Below are 21787 nucleotides of genomic sequence, written 5' to 3' on the forward strand. Positions count from 1 at the left end.
GCCATGCTGCTCAGCATTAATGATGGTCGTTCCCTCCTTTTGTTCTTTTTCCTTATAGTATTGAACAGAAGATTTCCACAGCTACATTTATTCCTCATTTAGTTATTACAGAACCAAAATCTGTTGCTTTTTTTTCCAGACTCAACAAAATGATGACCAGTTTGACAGAGTCCATTACAAAAGTAGTTTTATAATAGATTCTTTTTCAATGTCCTACTAATCTTATTATTATTATTATTACTAACCTTTCACTAACTTTGCAATGTTTTAAACTAAGAAGTCTTTTTGAGCCCATTTGAGAAGCCAAGTTCTTCATTGACCTTTTAGGGTATCTTATCACTTATTTTTTGTTAGTAGATTTTCTTTTTTTTATCCACATTTACAGGGTTTTCCCACTTTCTGGTGCAGCTTTATACAAAAACACATCTTATGCAGCTGTTGCTTTTTTTTTTTTTTTTTTTTTTATATTAACAAACAAAAACACTTTTTTCACATTCCACTGAGCTTGTATAGACAATATATAAAATATGGACATGGCTACCACGAACCATTGGTTTTCAATTTTTAACTGTCAACATTTAAGTTTTGACCCTTTTTGTTTTGTTTCTTGGAGCCAGAAATGAACATAATTGAACAACAGGTGGCTAAGTTACCAGCAAATGCTAGCTAGGTGGTTAGCAGCCACATACCGCCTAATTACTGCTAATAAAACACTCAGGTTTTCACTCACCAAGGGTGAAGCACAAACATCTTGAATGTTATTTTCCACCAGCAGGGCTGATAATTTGTCAGATAAATAGATGCCAAAAGGCATCAACAACACAAGTATAGTCCAGAAGTCTAGTTCAGTGACGCCAGTTAATGGAGGTGTGGCCTGTTGCCAGCCACACCACAGCTGCCTGTGGTAGTGTGTCTCACACCACAACTTGGCCATATACTGGGATATAAGCACATTTTTCTTTTAATGCTGTAAAGCTGAACATTGTATGTAGGGGTTATGACTTGCTTTTGGAGCTAAGCTTGAGTTTTTGGTCCTGCAGTACCTCTGTGAATGAGCAGTTGTTGAAGCAGTTATCACTGGGGTAGCTTCAGATTCTGTGTGCTGTACTGATAAAAAAAAGGATTACTGAAGCTGTGGAAATGAAAATGGCTTTTTTTGTTTGTTTGGTTTTTTTTTTAAAAAAGAAAAAGAAAAAAAAAAGCTCCACATTTTGATGATATGAGAATATTTCAGAAGAAACAGGAAGTGTAAGTAAGCAGCAGGTCGCAAAGTTTAAATGAAAAATCGCACTGTTATGATGACATGTCCCCACTGCCCGGCCATACAATATGCTTTGAGCTTTACTCTCTGATTGTAGCTGCTGTAAAAGATGAACTTCAGTCTTATCAGAGACTTGTCTTATCACTTGGTCCCTGGACATAATCATAATAATCTTGGTATTCTGTTAAAGGTTTATCAATATACATGTCATGTCCTTTTTCTTTTGATTTCAGTTGTAATTTTACCCAAATCTGCATCTGCAGTGTGCCACAATTATATTCAATCTATTATTTAATTTTTAAAAAATAATATGCAATACAGAAAATCTTGAAAGGAAAAAAAAATTTCCTTATTCTGAAGAAATGTAACGTATGACATAATGAAATGGGAATTATAGAATTCATTGAGTAGTAGTAGTAGTAGTAGTATTAAATACATATGAATCACTTAAAAATATTAAATGCATACAAAAGTTTATTAGAAAATTACATTTTAAACGCCCCACCAACCCTAATCTGCTGGATAGAAAGTTAAGGAGGTAGATGGCAGAAATGTAAATTCACTTCATGGCTGTTGTTGGTTTATTCTTTAGTTAATGGAATATGATTAAATACTGTATGTGGCATACTTGAGACTACATACTCCATTTAGTTTCTGTCACTCAATATAGGTGGCTGGACTCCCATGTTAAGACAAAGTGGGAGAATCTACCTTGGTTACAGCAAACTTATAACCAAACAGGTCTTCAAGTAATATGCAAAATGTTTGTAGGGTTTGTGTGTGTGGGTGTGCGTACGAGTGATAAAGCCATGTATGCAAGCTAGTTTATGATTCATCTGAGCCACAGAATGACAGGTTGTTCTTGATAATTAAACAATGCACTGCTTTTCCTATCGTCTCTGAAGGCAGCATTCACATAGCATAGTGGCATAAAAACATATATTGTATGTAAATACATATATTTATACTCCACCACTGTGATGGAATCAAACAAAGAAATCATCTTTAGCCAGAAAATGGAAAAGACAACAGACCACCTTTGATTATTCTTAGAGCTCGATTTTTGCAACCGTTTATCTACTACCTCCTGATGCTAGCTATGTTTAGCTAAAGCGAGAGCATGAAATAGACTATTGCAGTGTGTTGGCTTATGCAAATGGAAAAAAATCAACAACCTGAAAATAATCCACTTGAAGGCTAGACTTCAAACGTGGAATAATATTATTGCAACACATGAGGAAGTCTTCTATTTTGAATGTAATGCAATATTAATAGATCCAATCTTATTTTGCTATACTAAGTAAAATTTATAGCGCCTGCAAATTTCACGATCACTACACTGTTATCATTAGCATGTAAGAAAAATTAACAATAGGGTGTTGTATAACTGTGACTTTTATGGTCAAAGGGTTTAAAAAGAATGCTCACTTTATGGCCAAAGGATGCTTTTAAATGCAGAGAATCTGTAAACTTCTCAGTAAAGGTAAACTAACAAGTTTCAGATTCAAAGATTCAATTGAATGGTTCAATTCTCAGGAAGTTTTGATCCTTTGTAAAGGTTGTGTGAATCAGCAGGGTTTGAAAACCCCAAAGGCATTTTGATCTTGTAGATTTATTGTATGGAAGCAAACAAGGTTTTAAAACGACAGATTTTGAAGCAGGTCGTGATATTTGAACGCTGAAGCCTCCCCAGAATTGTGATTCTGATTTGTGATGGCATATTTAGTACATTTTTTTTAATTTATTTCAGAATTTTCAAGAAACAGAACTGTCAAAACTTACTTCCCAGAAATTAAAAATTCATGTAAAACATAAAAATGGAGGGGCATAAATTTATGTTAATTGACATAACAGAAATTTGCATCTCCAGCATCATAAAAGTATGTAAATGTTTTTTTTGTTTGATTCCCCCCCCCCCCCCCCCCCCCCCGTCAGTCATAGATCCCATTGTTGCTTAATTACAGAATGTCTTTTGAGAGCAATAGTCAAACCTTTTGGACTTACATATACACATATAAAAATAACACACACACAATAAATATATATATGAATGAGGAAGACTGTTGCTAAAAGATCATCATCACTATCCTTTAAAATGATAGTTAAATATCAACATTTGGTATTAAGCTGTGTTTAAAAACAAAATTCATTTAAGAATTAAGTTATGATTCCTTAATTAGAACTCTCTTGCTTCCGAACACTCAAGATGAACCATTCTGCATTCATGTTTAAGTTCATCTCCTGAGATTTGAAAACAATTGTTTTAAAAGGAAAACAATTGTTTTCCTTTTAAGAGAAACTTGTACAAGAAATACAAAGGTTTTTGATTGTGAAACAATAAATGATTGTCTTACAATAAGTGCAAGACTCATTGACATGAGCCCTTTGAGAAGGTGCTCATGTTCCTGTAATGTATGAAGGCAAAGGGAAACATTAAAATACCTGATCAGCAAAACGTATTTGTACAAAAACAAAATGACTGTTCTGTTTCTGGCCTCCTTTAGATTAAACCCCAAGTAATCAAATGTTATTTCAGATCTCCAGTTCCTAATATTTTCTTGTAGAAAATGTACTTTTTGATTTACCTTCTTTCCTAATGCTCCATCCACAGTTGCTTATATATTTAAAGATTTTGAATCTCAGTAGCTTGAGATGAAAGCAGGTTGATGATTTTGATTTTGGTGGCACGTAACAGTAATAATAAAAATGTTACTCTACCAAAACGGTAATAGTGAGAACAATATGTCATAATATCAGGAATAACATTACCTGATAACAATTTATATTATTTCATTTTCCAAGTAAGACAAACGTGACAAATTTCATTTTGAATTAAATTTCTATGTGGTAAAATAAGTTGGGTATGCCAAGTCAGAATTTTCCTAATTTTGGTGTTAAGCCAAAATTGAAACAAAATAAAATCAGACTTGCAGCTTTATTGCGTTTGCTGAATATTTGTGTAATCCAGTTTTGTTTTTGCCTTTTCCTGGCACTGATAGCCTTCCATAGAAACCGTTTGGTTATGGAGGTCTTGCAGCTGATCTGGTTCTTCTAGATGAGAATAATTAGGTAAATGCTGAAGTTGTTTTGTTTTGATCCTCTTTCCTGGCTTCTAACACGGGTCTTTTGTATGCGATCACTTCCCCTCCTGATTATATTGTGGTGCTATGTGTGTGTGTGTGTGTATATATATATATATATATATATATATATAGATATATATGGGGAGAGAGATTGTCTGGTAAATTGAGTTATAGTGAAAAATTTATTTTCGATACAAATTGAGGTGGGGGGAGGGAGTATCTGTCAGTTATAAATCTATTGATATTAACAATAACCCTAGAGGTACATTTTCAAAATTGCAGTTTCAAGTTTGTACATCTTTTTGATAGTGTATACAAGTTTCTGTTTATATGATTAATTTGTGCTGTGACTAAGCTTTGACCATGTAAATAAAGCCAGAAGTTTGGATTACAATTTGGTTGTCTTTGTTTACAAGCGTTACCAACTGTTTCTGCATGGCTGTGAAAGTTTCTGGTGACTTTTATAAAAAGATTACTTTTTTGAATTATTAAACTTGTATTCAGTGTAACACTGCCAATCCTCTCTGCTTCACCATTGGACAATACATCTTTGAACATGCACAGAGAATCTAAATAGACCATAGCATGTTAGTGTGCCTCATAATGAAACGTACTATTTTGCATCAGACTTAACCGTGAAGAACTACACCAGAAACTCAATTTACCAGCACCATCACAAACTAGTTCTGGCACTGATATGCAGCGAAGTGCACAGCACAGTCTGATCGTTAGAGATGAACTGCACTGCCTCATTCTCAAGATTTTCAGAAAAGTTTACCTCTATCTACTAAAAATCTGTCTTTGTACCTCTAGATTCTGTCAATTTGAAAATCTGAATCATCGAATCAATGCTGCTGGCTGACCCGGTGGGATATAATAGCCATAAAACACTGAGATGATCAGCTTCACTTTCAGACCTGGAAGATGAACTGTGAACCCAATTCAAGTTTTTTAATGATCACTGCCAATTGCAAAAACCCAATCCCCTTTCCTCAGCAAACTGACATGGTTCATTTAATAGTTGGAAGTCTTAAAAGATTTTTCTTATTAGTCATCAATGTCTGGAAGGATGATAAAGTTCCTTTAAACTATTGACAGTATGAAAGCAGTTTCCTAATCTAGTCAGATTAGGAAGTTGCTAATACAGACTGTCAGGCTAATTAACACTAATCCTGCCTAAAGTCACCACATTTTAACCCCCCCTCCCCCCCACACACACAGGAACATAAGTACCAATGACACAGACAGGATGCCAGCTATTTTATTTTATTGTAAAGCAAATTACCGTTAACAAAACAGACAGTCAAAGACAGGTTTGGAATCATTAAACGATGTACATTGAAGGACTAGATGGTCCTTGCTCAGGAATGAATTCGGACTACACGTGGCCCCACAGAGACCAAATCAGAGCACAGTGGTAATGTAAAGGACAAGAGGGGTGAATTGTGAAAGACAAAGGATTTACACAAGTTCTTCTCCCTCCAGGCTACAGCTTACCACAGGAAATCTGAGGCAAGAGTTTCACTTTGTGCCCAAGCAGTGGTGAGGTGGGAGCTCCAGACCCAGAGCAGCTCAGTAGAGCCAGCTGAAGGCACAACTAGTGTAGTTGACAAGCTCATCATCTTTAAACCACAAGGAAATTTCCTTGTTGGCACTCTCCACCGAGTCACTGCCATGGATGATGTTCCTTAAGAAGAGGACAGAGTCAGAAAGTGACTATACACTTCATACACGCTATTGTTTCACATCTGCCATCATGCAAAGATAACTCACTTGCTGACATCAATACAGAAGTCTCCTCTGATGGTTCCAGGCTTAGAATCAGCAGGGTTAGTCTCTCCCAGCATCACCCTGCCTGTCTTCACCACACCCTTGCCTTCCCACACCTGAAGCAACCATGACAGATAATGAGGTTAAGATCTGACCTTGAACTGTTGACATGCATACATACATAGAGTCTTACCATGGCAACCACTGGACCAGACCTCATATAGTTGATGAGAGTAGGAAAGAATGGTCTGTCCTTTAGGTCAACATAATGCTTCATCAGGAGGTCCTCAGAGGCCTGCAGCAAAGAAAACAAGGCAGTTTTGTAAATGTTCACTTTCACATCCTAATTTGTGAGTCATCATTTGTACTTCATTTCACTCGCTGTAATTTCAGATGAAGCACTCTAATTGTAGTGTAGGGGTCTCGAACTCCAGTCCTCAAGGGCCGGTGTCCTGAAACTTTTCCATGTGCCCCTGCTGCAACACACAATTAGTAGCATACAATGCAGCCATTTGATTCATGTTACAGCAGCTCATGAGTGAATGAACATGGTGCAATCAAAGTACTGTTAGAAGTACACTTTTCCAAACACTTACATTTACTTAAATTTACTCGAGTAGGGTTAGGGGTTGCCATTTCAGCATGTAGTCAAGTTCTATAATGACCTAATTCAGGTGTGTTGCAACAGGGACACATGTTTTAAGACACCAGACCTCGAGGACTGGAGTTCGAGACCTCTGTTGTAGTATCACAGTAACTGTGTTGTCACCATATGTGTACTGATGCAGCTCTAGAAACTGCATTAGTACCCATTCGCTACTGCATATAATTGGCAACTTTATCAACATGTTTACCCCCAGCTTTTTAGCCGCAAGCAACAGACGAAGTCTGGGTGTAGAAACAATCACACCAATTTCTCAGAAATTGCATGGAAATTTAGGCCAGTACCATATCATCAGAACATGTTTATCACACCAACGCTAACAGGACAGATGTTTAAACAGAAATATTTAAGTGTTGCAGGTTTATAACTTAAGCAAACTTGATGTTCACATAAAGCAGCACCTTACCATATCAGGTTAAATGTTACAGGATCAGTAGACCTTAACAGCTAATTGGCTGTGCTTCACTCAGGAACAGATGAGTAGGCTAATCAGGCTTACCCATTACTTGGCACACTTACAATATCTGTGCATATGTTGCAGATGGTTAAAATGTTTTAAGGGCAAAAATGTTGACCACTATGATACAGTTTCACCTGTAAGGGTTGGATTCTTTCAGTCTATACTTACATGGAGCATCTTCATGCCCACCAACTTGAAGCCCTTCATCTCAAACCTTTTGATGACCTCACCAATGATGGCCCTCTGCACGCCATCAGGCTTAATGGCAATGAATGTGCGTTCCTTTAGCTCAGCCATGACTCTGAAAGAAAATAGACAAGAATGATGAAGACAAACAGGCAGCCTATGTGCTGCAGAAAGAACACGTCTGATAAGTTACTCACAGCACTTTACTGTATTTGACACAGTCAGCAGCGGGGCTGACTATGAGAGGACAAGATGCTGAGGGCATGGACCCCATTGTAAAGAAAATGCTAGTACAGCTTGCAACCTGGCTTAGTGTGCATCTTGCTGTGATCATTTAAAGAGGACAGAAACTTGAACTAGCAGCCCCGCCCACACAGTGAACACATTGATCTTCATCATGCTGTCAAGACTCTGAATGTGCCAGAATAAAAATGTGACAGCGACTCACTGCTTAGGGATTTATTTTTATTTTTTTTTTAATAATTGGAGATAAATTACAGGGAAAATATTATTTTGGATATAACACCAAATTAAGATAATATTAGTTTTGACTGTTAACTGCTACAACAATGTGTGACAGGTCAAAGACACACATTCAAGCTTTAAAGCTCAACTCTAAATCGAGGGCTAATCTCCGTCTCCCAGTGCCACCTCTTCATGTGAGCAGTATTACCCAATGAGATCCATTCATTTATTCTACAATGCAGGGTCAAGTTCAAGCCTATTTGCAGCAGGCTCATTATTATTTCTGCAGGTAAAACTGACAATGTCCCCTGAATGTTAGCTTAGTATTTGAGGTTGTCTGTTTCACACAACTAAACATACATCGTTCCTGCACACTTTCTAAATACTGAAATGTATACAATTACTTTAAAAAGAATGTAACCTAAAACAGTTGTATTTAATGTCATTTCTGTGTTTTGCCATTCAAGATCATCTCTGGGCCATGTCTTGATATTCTTAAGTATTTAACATTTATAAGAATAAATGTTAAATATTTAAGAATATCCCGTTGACTACCGTCTATTTACTAATCTAAGTAAAAAATATTAGACATAAGAATGACACCCTTCACCCGGATATATAAAAATGACTTTGCTAAAAGCTCATTGCATCAGCTACTTTGTGATAGGACGGCTCTTTATGGCTCCAAATTACGTGACAGTCTAAGTGAGAGATAGGATTAAACTATTTTTTGACAGATTGTAGGTCAGCAAGAGACTTCTAACAGCTTAAATTCCCGCAATCGCTTTTAGGAAAATACCGGAAATCTCTTTTGGCACAATACAGTTAACTCCTATAGCAGGGGTGCCCAATCCCAGTCCTCGAGAGCTACCGTCCTGCAGCTTTTAGATGCATCCTTGTTCCCACACACCTGAATCAAATGAATGGCTTGTTATCAGGCCTTTGCCAAACATGATGGCATGCTGAAGAGATCAAACCATTTGATTCAGCTGTGTTGGAGTAGGGATGCATCTAAAAGCTGCAGGACGGTAGCTCTCGAGGACCGGGATTGGGCACCCCTGTCCTATAGGCTACTGACAAATCAAAATTCCTTGATAAATTTTCGAGCTTCACATATGTCACTCCTTTATTTGACGAATCGAGATGTCTGCCATAATTTAGACAATGGTAAAACGACACGCGGAAGGCGCTCTATTGGCATGTCGACGCGGTTTCACATGCAAGTTTAAGAGGAGCGAACTGCACCCTGTTAACTACTAGTTGCCTTCATGCCTGAGCATCCAGTTTATGTCAAAACAGCGAGCTGAACACCTAACCCGCGCACCTTTTCACGAGTAGGCCCAAGCCTTCACATACACATGGTTTCTTTTGTTCGCAGTACAGCGCAGTACCTTAAAAAGCCACGTTACGTTCCAGGATCGTACCGAAACCGCGTGCTATACTACTTTGTTAAGTATAGCAATTTACAAATTTCACCTGGACCTTTGACTGTACTGAGCGTAAAACAAACAAAAAAAACCATCAATTTAACATCACTTTAATAAAAGCTCACTTCAGACATTTTACCATCGGTATTGAGAAAACAACCGACCGATGTTAACACCGATTTGTCATACCAGTGCATGTACCCATACGCTAACAATACCTTAACACGTAGAATCCGGGTAGGGGACAAACAGCAGTTACCACGGTTGACGTCTGCAAAGACCTACAGAGGGTGCGCAGCGGATTCTTATCCACGAAGGCGGAGACTTCGTACGACGGCGAGACACTAGGACAAATATGTCAAGTGTATGTACAATACTCCTCCTTGTGGTTGCTAGAAGTACCTCTTCAAAAACCCATATGAATAACAATATCACAAGTCAAGACAAAATGGTGAAAATCCGAGCTAAAGCGTGCGCGTTTTTTTTTTTTTTGCTACATCCTCTTGCAGACCATTACATGGGGAAACCATTTGAATACAAGCGCGCTGACCCACACAGGTATGCACACGGGTGTTCACTGCTCATAGACTTAAATTACACCTTTCTTGGCTGCTACTTCAAAGCACATTGTGCGCTTTCTGTCCTGCGTGCTGCACAACAACATTGAATATTCAGTATTTACTGCTGTTTACACTTAGCTAGATTAATGCGATGGTGTTGTGTTTAGTATGTTGCTTTGGGTTTTTTTTTTTTGCTTGTTTTCTATTCTTCTTCTCTCAACAGGTGATCCAGGAGATTTTTTTCTCTCCCTTTCTCACTGTCCCTCTCCCCTTCTGTTTTTCTTTTCCTTCCTCTTTCTTTCTCCCTTTCCTATCCCTCACTCATGTCTGTCCCGTCTGTAACATCTGAAAATAAAATATAATAAACAATAAAAACAAAGGTCGATCAAATGGACCAATAGGCAATGCCACGATGATCCATTTGGCAAAGTAAATCCATTGGGTATCCTTGTTGGTCTTCAGACAACAATTCTGACGACTAAAGAACCAAATGGGACAGGCAAAAAAAAAACAAACAACAACCTAATTTTACATCACAGGCCACATACAGCCCACTTTGAGTTTATGTGGATGGGACCAGTGAAAGTAATGTTTCAATTACACATGTAATCCTGAGATAGTTTATAATAAAAATAAATAAATGAAGTGCTAGTCTTTGTGTTTCAAATTTTAAAAAGTAATTTTGTAATATTACAGAAATCTATTATTTGATTACTCAGGTGTAGCTTGAAGGGCCAAGAAAATCTTCGTCAGTAGGAAAACCTTTAAAACTCATGAAAAAACAATTAAAAGTTCAACATTTCTGTTCTTCACATTTTCCTTCCAATAGTGCCATCTAGTAAGGTGGACTGGAGTCTGGCCCCCGGGCCTTATGTTTGACATCCCTGACTTAACCTGCCACATTGTCACATTTACATTATCACGTTGTATCATGTATGAGAGGTAGATTCATATAAACCACTGTGTCAGCATAGATCCTTTCAATCTGGAATAGCTGGTTTGGGGTTTTTTTGTACTTCAAGTTTTGTTATAATCAGCTAGAACAAAATTATTCAAATTATTTTAATGAAAATATAGACCAGTGGTGGCTAAAACTTAGATAAAGTCAGTTATGGGTCAGACTTTAAACTGAATAGAGACATGGCCATTTTACTTGTATATCAAAACCAACCTTTAACCACTATTAACCAGCCCTCCTTTATTGGGTATAACATTGCTTTCCTGAAGCTCAATCATGATGATCAGAATTTTTCAGTGTCAGTTAAATTATAAAGAAGAAAAAGGAAAAAAAAGAACGAAGTCTAACACAAATTCCAATGTAACTTACTGTAACAGTAAGAATCGCGTCGTCTGGGCGAAATGAGGTGTTTTGGTACAACTTCATAAAGATAACTGTAATTTTTAAAAGAAGACACAGACAAACATATTTCTGCATGAATACTATAGAATTCAGTATCCCTGTTGTTTGCTATCAGGATTTGCAGCTGTTTGATCTAAGATTTTCAAGTTATTCACAAAATGAAGAAGCGTTTTTCTTTAGGCGAGAAAGATAACGTATGACCCACTGAGAGTGCATGTAATGGTGAGAAACGCATTGTCTCTGTGATATAGGTGTTTGGGTACAACTTTATAAAGATAGCTGTACATCAGTGAGGACCTCACCTGGACACACAGCTGGTCAAGAAGGCTCAGCAGCGGCTGTATTTTCTGAGGAGGCTGAGGAAATTTGGTATGTCGGCCAAGATCCTCAGCAGCTTCTACAGCTGCACTGTGGAGAGCACATTGACCAGCTGCATCACTGCATGGTGCTATGCAGTGTTGGTCAAGTTACTTGAAAAAAGTAATCAGTAACTAATTACTGATTACTTCCCCCAAAAAGTAATCCCGTTACTTTACTGATTACTTATTTTCAAAAGTAATTAATTACTTAGTTACTTAGTTACTTTTTAAAAAACACGATTTACAACCTGAAGAGGTGATAAAGTGATAGATCTTTCACCCCAATTCTACTTTTTCTGCATAATCCATCATATAAAATGTAATCAAATGGAAAAGTCTCTTTTTAAAACTTGTTTTATTAGTTTTAATCTTTTAACTTTATGCATCAAGCAAAAATTTAATTATATGCAACATTCTCTGACTTGAATAAATTAGTTTAACATTTAAACCTATTTTCTGCACATTCCAGCACATAAAATAAAATATTTTTTGTGCAGAAAATAAATAAAGTCAAAGACTCAGCGGTCCTGTTGCTCCATTTTCACCTGTAAAGCAGGACTGCGGTAGGCGGAGGTTTACCCTGGTGCAGGTGTGCCGCGGTCAGTTGAAGAATCCGCGACTTTCTCTGTGAGTTTCCCATTACGTCGTTGCGCACTCGGTGCTTGCTCGGAAGTTTAGGGGTTTTTTTCGCTGTAAAAAGAAGTTTTCTTCCCACGCACAATGGACACTAATGTTTTTGTCACTTTTTATGGAATCAAACTCAAAGTAAGGTCAGTACTTCCACGCTTTAAACGCTGCACCCTCATACTCTCTCCCACAATCGATATGTGATCCATTGTTGATCTGCACACAGCTGTTGTCACTAACGGTGCACTCGCTTACGTCACTGTCGTGAGACATTCTCGCAAAAAATCACGGTTTTAGTAACGCAGTAATGCAGCGTTCCTACGGGAAAGTAACGGTAATCTAATTACCGTTTTTGCAATAGTAATCCCTTACTTCACTCGTTACTTGAAAAAAGTAATCAGATTACAGATAACCAGAGATGGTGATCTGGTAATCACCATCTCTGGTGCTATGGATTGCAAACAGTTGCAGAGCGTGATAATAACTGTGGGGAGAAGATCATCAGGGCTCCGCTGCCCTCTCTGCAGAGCATCTGCCAATGAAGAGTCCAGAGGAGAGCTGCCTCCATCCTCAAAGACCCCACACACCCCCAAAATGGACTGTTCACACTTAAGTCCTTGAGACGAAGGTTTAGAAGTGTGAAATCCAGAACATCCCGACTCAAAACTCCTTCTTCCCCACTCCTGAACAGATGACATACCTCAACTGCAATTTGCACATCAGGACAATTTGCACACTAAGTTCATTTTGCACATTGAGCTCCTTTATACATCGACATCTGCATACCTCACTTATCTTAACTTATTTATTTTTGGACTTATTTATTTATCTTCCACTATTTTTATGCTTATTTTATATCTTTATTTATCCTGTTCTTTTAACCCTTATCCATGGCATTTGTAGATGGACAGCAAAGGAAGAATGTCATTGAACAGAGAAATTATATTTCATATAATTGTGACATATGACAAAAAAAAGCTTTGAATGACAATAGACGCTTTGATTTGATTCTTATTAAAAGAAGACTCAGACACATATTTATGGCTTTACCTTATACGTAGATTTCAATATCCCCGTGCTGGGCAAGCAGGTTATGCAGCTGTTTGAGCTAAGATTTTCAAGTTATTCATAAAATGAAAACCTATACTTTGTGTCCGGCGAGAACTTCATTCAAATGCATGTAATTGCGAAAACCGCACTTTGCCTCATAGAATTCAGCATCTGGGGAAACAGGTTTTCCAGCTGTGTGAGCTAAGATTTTCAAGTTATTCACATAATGAAAACCTATACTTTGTGTCAGGCGAGAACTCCATTTAAATGCATGTAATTGCGAAAACCGCACTAACGTGGTGAAATAAAGCATAAAGTTACTCACAAAATGAAAACCTGTACTTTGTGTCGGGCGAGAACTCCATTCAAATGCATGGGATTGTAAGAAATGCACTAACGTGGTGAAATAAAGCGTTTTTGATCAACTTCATAAAGACAGCTGTAACTTTTTATAGAAGACTCAGACACACATATTTATGGCTTTGCCTTATAGAATTCAATATCCCCGTGCTGGGCAAACAGGTTTTGCAGCTGTTTGAGCTAAGATTTTAAAGTTATTCACATAATGAAACCTATACTTGGTTTCGGGCGAGTTCCCCATTCAAATGCATGGAAATTGCAAGAAATGCACTGTCTTGACGAAATAAAGCGTTTTTGTACAACTTCATATAAATAGGTGTAACTTTTGATAGAAAACTCAGATACACATATTTATGGCTTTATCTTATAGAATTCAATATCCCCGTGCTGGGGAATATACTTTGTTTCGGGCGAAACAGTATATATACGTGGATGGCCTCAGCCAGCAACGCAGGCCCTGGTGAAATGAGGATGGTATCAGCCAGCAGCACAGGCCTTGGTGTGGTGAATATGGCCTCACAAGGAGCACTGGCCCTATTGTAATGTGGATTTCCTCATTTAACATTACTGTCCCTGGTGAAGCATGGATGGCATTGGTCAGCACCACACACCCTGGTGTAATGTGAATAGCCTTAGTCTACACCACTGGCCCTGCTGAAGTGGAGTGAAGATGGCCTCACAGGAAGCACTGTCCCTGGTATAATGTAGTTGGCCTCAGCCAGCAACGCAGGCCCTGGTGTAATGTGTATGGCTTCAGCCAACATCACTGGCCCTGGTGAAATGTGCATGATATCGGTCAGCACAACAAGCCCAGGTGTAATGTGGATGTTATTGGCACAGCAAAGGCCCAGGTGCAATGTGGATTGCATCAGCAAATAGCACAGGCTCTGGTAAAAATGTGGATGGTAACGACCAAAACCACAGGCCCTGGTGTAATGTGCATTGCATCAACGAGTAGCACAGGGCCTGGTGAAATGTGGATGGTCTCAGGTATTAGCACAGGCCCTGGTGTTGTGAAGATGGCCTCACAGGAAGCACTGGTAGTGGTGTAATGTGGATGGCCACAGCAAACAACACTGGCCCTGGTGAAATGTGGATGGCATTGGCCAGCAGCACAGGCCCTGGTGTGGTGAAGATGGCCTCACAGTGAGCACTGGCCCTGCAGCAATGTGGATTGAATCCGCAAGTAGCACACAATCTGGTAAAAATGTGGATGGTAACGGCCAAAACCAAAGGCCCTGGTTTAATGTGCATGGCATCAACGAGTAGCACAGGCCCTGGTGAAATTTAGTTGGTCTAAGCCAGCAACACATGCCCTGGTGTAAAGTGGATGGCATCAGCCAGAAAAGCAGGTTCTGGTGAAATAGTAGATGGCCTCAGAAAGCAGTACAGGCCCTGGTGTGGTGAAGATGGCCTCACAGGGAGCACTGGCCCTGGTGTAATGTTGATGGCATCAGCCAGAAGCACAGGCCCTGATGTGGTGATGATGACCGCACAGGAAGCACTGGATCTGGTGTAATGTTGATGGCATCAGGCAGTAGCACAGACCCTGGTCTGGTGAAGACGGCCTCACAGGGAGCACTGGCCCTTGTGAAATGTGTTTGGTATCGGCAAGCATCACAAGGCCCTGGTGTAATGTGGATGGCCTCACCCAGCACCCCAGGCTCTCGTGTGGTGATGATGGCCTAAAAGGAAACACTGGCAGTGGTGTAATGTGGATGGCCTCAGCCAGCAACACGGGCCCTGGTGAAATGAGGATGGTATCAGCCAGAAGCACAGGCCCTGGTGTGGTGAATATGGCCTCAAAGGGAGCACTGACCCTGGTGTAATGTGGATGGCATCAGCCAGTAGCACAGGCCTTTGTGGCTGTAGCTCAGGTGGCAGAGCAGGTCAGCCACTAATCAGAAGGTCGGTGGTTCGATCCCAGGCTGCATCCTGGCTGCATGCCAAATGTCCTTGGGCAAGATACTAACCCCATGTTTGCCTACTGGTGGTGGTCAGAGGGCCCGGTGGCGCCTGTGTCCGGCAGCCTCGCCTCTGTCAGTGCGCCCCAGGGCAGCTGTGGCTACAATGTAGCTTGCTATCGCCAGTGTGTGAATGTGTGTGTGAATGGGTGAATGACTGAATGTAGTGTAAAGCGCTTTGGGGTCCTATGGACTAGAAAAGCGCTATACAAATGCAGGCCATTTACCATTTACCATTTGTATATTGTGGATGGGATCAGCCACCAACACAGTCCCTGGTGAAATGTCAATATCCTCAGCAAGTAGAACAGGGGCCCGTTCTTCGTACGTCGCTTACTACATCCAAGATCAAATGACACATCCAAGATCAAATCATCGCGCTAACCGTGAGCTCGCTAATCCGGTTCCCCGAACACACCTGCTGTTGACGATTAGTACAGCTGGACGCAGGAATGTGACATCACTGGGTGTCGTAAAAGGGGCTACGCATCGATAGTAGAAACATTGATCGGCAACCCGCTGATTGGTCGGCGAAAATGTCGAAGGGGCGTGCTCGGTATTTTCCGGCAGCAGAGCAAGAACTCATGAGTGAGGGATTTCAGGAGTTTCAGAGTTTAATTAAAACGCAAGAGAACACTGCAAAGGCTGCAAAAGCAAGGAGAGAGGGCTGGCAGGAAGTTGCTGACAAATCAAACTCGTAGGTAATTTAATAATAATAATAATAATGGAGTGGATTTATATAGCGCTTTCCAAGGCACCCAAAGCGCTTTACGATACCACTATTCATTCACTCCCACATTCACACACTGGTGGAGGCAGCTACGGTTGTAGCCAGGCTGCCATATCGCGCCATCGGCCCCTCTGGCCAACACCAGTAGGCGGTAGGGTAGATCTATCATATGACACTATATTGTCCAATATCATATGGCATTATATTATATTATAATATGTTATATTATATCCCCTTTCACATTAGAGCCACAACAGGACCCACAAGAACATGGGAACAAGTAAAAGTGGAATACAGGAGTATTCTACAGAATGGTAATATTTATCTCTTAGATTGCTTTGCGTCTCTTGGCAAGGTAATACTGGCCTGTAATACTCTGTTAGTTTGTTCATAACAGCAACCAAGAAAAGGGCAGAGGAAAAAAAGACAGGTGGTGGTCCTGCACCCCCTCGTCAACAAGTTGGTTAAGTAAATAATACCCTCACGGGAATATCGATATCTCTCTATGAGCACACTGTCGCGCTGAGCTAAAGGATCCTGTCTATCCCGCAATATACGCTGAATTCTGAGGACTCTCCTTATCAATCTTGCACCTTCCGCAATGGGTTGGTCGCGTATACGGACAGGACATGGCTGCGACAGGCTTCCCAAATCCACCTTCGCTTTTATAGCCGTGGTCTCTCATCTTGATTACACGAAGTAATTTACAATTACTACTCTGAAATATGAATTACATCTGTAATAATCACATACATGTAATAGAATGTTAATAGTTCATTTCCCTTTTTTAGGAAATGACCTGTATGTATCTGTGTGACATCAATAAAAGGATCAAGTGCTGCATTATCTTTAGTTACATTGATAATATTTATTTATGGTGAAACAGTGGAAAAATATCGCTGTTGCTTTCGTATAAATGAAGCGGACATACCTGCGTGGCCGCGATCTAATCCTGTTTACATAAAGTAAACCTGCTCCCGAGCAGGTTTACGCTTACGGCTCTGTTGCTATGACAGCAAGTCCCGGATGAGCTTCGGGGAACCGACTGATCCAGGATCACGCGAAATCGTCAACAATCTAATCCGGCTAACCTACTTAGCGAGGTACGAAGAACGGGCCCCAGGTAATGTGGATGGCCTTAGCCAACACCACTGTCCCTGGTGAAATGTGCATGATATCGGTTAGCACCACAGGCCGAGGTGTAATGTGGATGGCATCAACGAGTAAAAGAGGCCCTGGTAGGGTGAAGATGGCCTCACATGAAGCACTGTCCCTGGTGTAATGTGGATGGTAGAAGCCGGCATCACAGGCCGTGATGTAATGTGAATGTCCTCAGCCAGTAGCACAGGCCCTAGTGTATTGTAGATCGCATCAGCCAGCACCACAGGCCCAGGTGTAATGTAGATGACATCAGCTAGTAACGCAGGTTCTGGTCAAATTTACATGGCCTCAGAAAGCAGTATAGGTCCTGGTGTGGTGAAGATGTCCTCACAGGAAGCAGTGGCCCTGATGTAATGTGGATGACATCAGCCAGAAGCAGAGGCCCTGGTGAAATGTAGTTGGCTTAAGCCAGTAGCACAGGCCCTGGTGTAATGTGGATGGTATGACTCAGCAACGCGGTCCTGGTGTGGTGAAGGTGGCCTTAGAGGGAGCACTGGCCCTGGTTTAAGGTGTATGGCCTTAGACAACACCACTGGCCCTGGTGAAATGCGCATGGGATTGGTCAGCACCACAGGCCCAGGTGTAATGTTGATGGCATCAACGGGCAGCAGAGGCCATGGTGGGGGGAAGATGGCCTCACAGGAAGCACTGTCCATGGTGTAATGTGTATGGCCTCAGCCAACACCACTGGCCCTGGTGAAATGTGCATGATATCGGTCAGCACCACACACCCTGGTGTAATGTGAATGGCCTCAGCCCACGGCAAAGGCCCTTGTTTGGTGAAGATCACCTCACAGGAAGCACTCTCCCTGGTGTAAAATGTATGGCCTCAGCCAACAGTACAGGCCCTGGTGTGGTGAAGATGCCCTCACAGGAAGTACTGTCCCTGATGTAAAGTTTATGGCCTCAGCCAACAACAGTGGCCCTGGTGAAATATCGATGGTATTGGCCAGCACCACAGGCCCTGGTGTAATGTGAATGTCTTCAGCCAGTAGCAGAGGCCCTTGTGTATTGTGGATCGCATCAGCCAGGAACACAAGCCCTGGTGAAATGTGTATGGTATCAACGAGTAGCACAGGCCCTGATGTGGTGATGATGGCATCACAGGAAGCACTGGCAGGGGTGTAATCTGGATGGCCTCAGCCAACAACACTGGCCCTGGTGAAATGTGGATGGTATTGGCCAGCACCACAGGCCCTGGTGTAATGTGAATGGAATCAACGAGTAGCCCAGGCACTGGTGTAATGTGGATGGCCTCAACCAACAACACTGGCCCTGGTGAAATGTGGATGGTATTGGCACAAGCCCTGGTGTAATGTGAATGTCCTCAGCCAACACCACTGGCCCTGGTGTAATGTGGATGGCATCAGCCAGTATCAAAGGCCCTTGTGTTTTGTGAATGTCATCAGCCAGCAACACAAGCCCTGTGAAATGTGGATGGTTTCGGACAGCAAAACAGGCCCGGGTGTAATGTGGATGCAATCAACGAGTAGCACAGTCCCTGGTCAAATGTAGTTGGCCTCAGCCAGCAACGCAGGCCCTGGTGAAAGGAGAATGGTAAAAGCCAGCAGCACAGGCCCTGGTGTGGTGAATATGGTCTCACAGGGAGCACTGGCCCAGGTGTAATGTGGATGGGATCAGCCAGTAGCACAGGCCTTTGTATATTGTGGATTGGATCAGCCACCAAGACAGGCACTGGTGAAATGTAGTTGGCCCCAGCCATGACCACACCCTGGTGTAATGTAAATGTCCTAAGCCAGTAGCAAAGGCCCTGGTGTAATGTGGATGGCATCAACGAGCAGCAGAGGCCCTGGTGGGGTGAAGATGGCCTCACAGGAAGCACTGTCCCTGGTGTAATGTGTATGGTAGAAGTCGGCATCACAGGCCCTGATGTAATGCGGATGGCCTCAGCCAAAAGCACAGTCCCTGGTTTGGTGAAGATGGCCTCACAGGAAGCACTGTCTCTGGTGTAATGTGAATGGCCTTAGCCAACACCACTGGCCCTGGGAAATGTGCATGATATCGGTCAGCACCACAGGCCCAGGTGTAATGTGGATGGCCTCAACCCAGGGCAAAGGCCCTTGTGTGGTGAAGATCGCCTCTCAGGAAGCACTCTCCCTGGTGTAAAATGTATGGCCTCAGCCAAAAACAGTGGCCCTGGTGAAATGTGGATGGTATTGGCCAGCACCACTGGCCCTGGTGTAATGTGGATGGCCTCAGCCGGTAGTACAGAAACCTTGTATATTGTGGATCGCATCAGAAAGCAACACAACAGGCCCTGGTGTGGTGATGATGGCCTCACAGGAAGCACGGGCAGTGGTGTAATGTGGATGGCCTAAGCCAACAACACTGGCACTGGTGAAATGTGGATGGTATTGGCCAGCACCAAAGGCCCAGGTGTAATTTGAATGTCCTCAGCCAAAACCACTTGCCCTGGCGTAATGTGGATTGCATCAACGAATAGCACAGGCCCCGGTGTAATGTGGATGGCTTGAGCAAGCAACGCAGGCCCTGGTGTGGTGAATTTGGCATCAAACCTATACTTTGTTTCGTGCGAGTTCCCCATTCAAATTCATGTAATCGTCAGAAACGCACTGTCTTGGCGAAAGAAAGCGTTTTTGCACAACTTCATATAAATCGGTGTAACTTTTGATAGAAGATTCAGATATACGTATTCATGGCTTTATCTTATAGAATTCAATATCCCCGTGCTGGGCAAACAGGTTTTGCAGCTGTGTGAGCTAAGATTATCAAGTTATTCACATAATGAAAACTACTTTGTGTCGGGCGAGAACTCCATTCAAATGCATGTAATAGCGAGAAACGCACTAACGTGATGAAATAAAGCGTTTTTAATGGTCTTCATAAAGAAAGGCTGTAACTTTTGATAGAAGACTCAGTAATACATATTTATGGCTTTATCTTATAGAATTCAATATCCCCGTGCTGGGCAAACAGGTTTTGCAGCTGTTTGAGCTAAGATTTTCAAGTTATTCACATAATGAAAACCTATACTTTGTGTCGTACGAGAACTCCATTCAAATGCATGTAATAGTGAGAAACGCACTAACGTGGTGAAATAAAGCGTTTTTAATGGTCTTCGTAAAGACAGCTGTAACTTTTGATAGAAGACTCAGAAATACATACTTATGGTTTTATCTTATAGAATTCAATATCCCTGTGCTGGGCAAATAGGTTTTGCAGTTTGTCGTGCGAGAACTCCATTCAAATGCATGTAATAGTGAGAAACGCACTAACGTGGTGAAATAAAGCGTTTTTAATGGTCTTCGTAAAGACAGCTGTAACTTTTGATAGAAGACTCAGAAATACATACTTATGGTTTTATCTTATAGAATTCAATATCCCTGTGCTGGGCAAACAGGTTTTGCAGCTGTTTGAGCTAAGATTTTAAAGTTATTCACATAATGAAAACCTATACTTTGTTTCGGGCGAGTTCCCCATTCAAATGCATGTAATCGTCAGAAATGCACTGTCTTGGCGAAAGAAAGCGTTTTTGTACAACTTCATATAAATAGCTGTAACTTTTGATAGAAGATTCAGATATACGTATTCATGGCTTCATCTTACAGAATTCAATATCCCCGTGCTGGGCAAACAGGTTTTGCAGTTTGTCGTGCAAGAACTCCATTCAAATGCATGTAATAGCTAGAAACGCACTAACGTGGTGAAATAAAGCGTTTTTAATGGTCTTCATAAAGACATCTGTAACTTTTTGATAGAAGACTCAGATATACGTATTCATGGCTTTATCTTATACAATTCAATATCCCCGTGCTGGACAAACAGGTTTTGCAGCTGTTTGAGCTAATATTTCCAAGTTATTCACATAATGAAAACCTATACTTTGTTTCGGGCGAGTTCCCCATTCAAATGCATGTAATCGTCAGAAACGCACTGTCTTGGCGAAAGAAAGTGTTTTTGTACAACTTCATATATATAGCTGTAACTTTTGATAGAAGATTCAGATATACGTATTCATGGCTTTATCTTACAGAATTCAATATCCCCGTGCTGGGCAAACAGGTTTTGCAGCTGTTTGAGCTAAAATTTTCAAGTTATTCACATAATGAAAACCTATACTTTGTTTCGTGCGAGAACTCCATTCAAATGCATGTAATAGCGAGAAACGCACTAAGGTGGTGAAATAAAGCGTTTTTAATGGTCTTCATAAAGACATCTGTAACTTTTGATAGAACACTCAGATATACGTATTCATGGCTTTATCTTATAGAATTCAATATCCCCGTGCTGGGCAAACAGGTTTTGAAGCTGTTTGAGT

General features: G+C 41.0%; 1 protein-coding gene across 1 annotated transcript; it reads right to left on the reverse strand.

Moving 5' to 3' along the window:
* Positions 1-5594: 5594 nt before the first annotated feature.
* On the reverse strand, positions 5595-9612 carry nme2a (NME/NM23 nucleoside diphosphate kinase 2a). Its single transcript, XM_085465446.1, has 5 exons — positions 9535-9612; positions 7407-7539; positions 6308-6409; positions 6118-6230; positions 5595-6031 (listed from the first exon to the last, which is right to left on the reverse strand). The coding sequence occupies exons 2-5, from the start codon at positions 7533-7535 to the stop codon at positions 5917-5919; spliced, it is 459 nt and encodes a 152-aa protein (XP_085321572.1). The 5' UTR covers positions 7536-7539; positions 9535-9612; the 3' UTR covers positions 5595-5916.
* Between the last annotated feature and the right edge of the window lie 12175 nt (positions 9613-21787).

Source organism: Copadichromis virginalis, linkage group LG8 (assembly GCF_057382275.1).
Source record: "Copadichromis virginalis isolate Kocher_CV1m ecotype Utaka linkage group LG8, C_Virginalis_male_GT1.1, whole genome shotgun sequence".
Classification (NCBI taxonomy): domain Eukaryota; kingdom Metazoa; phylum Chordata; class Actinopteri; order Cichliformes; family Cichlidae; genus Copadichromis; species Copadichromis virginalis.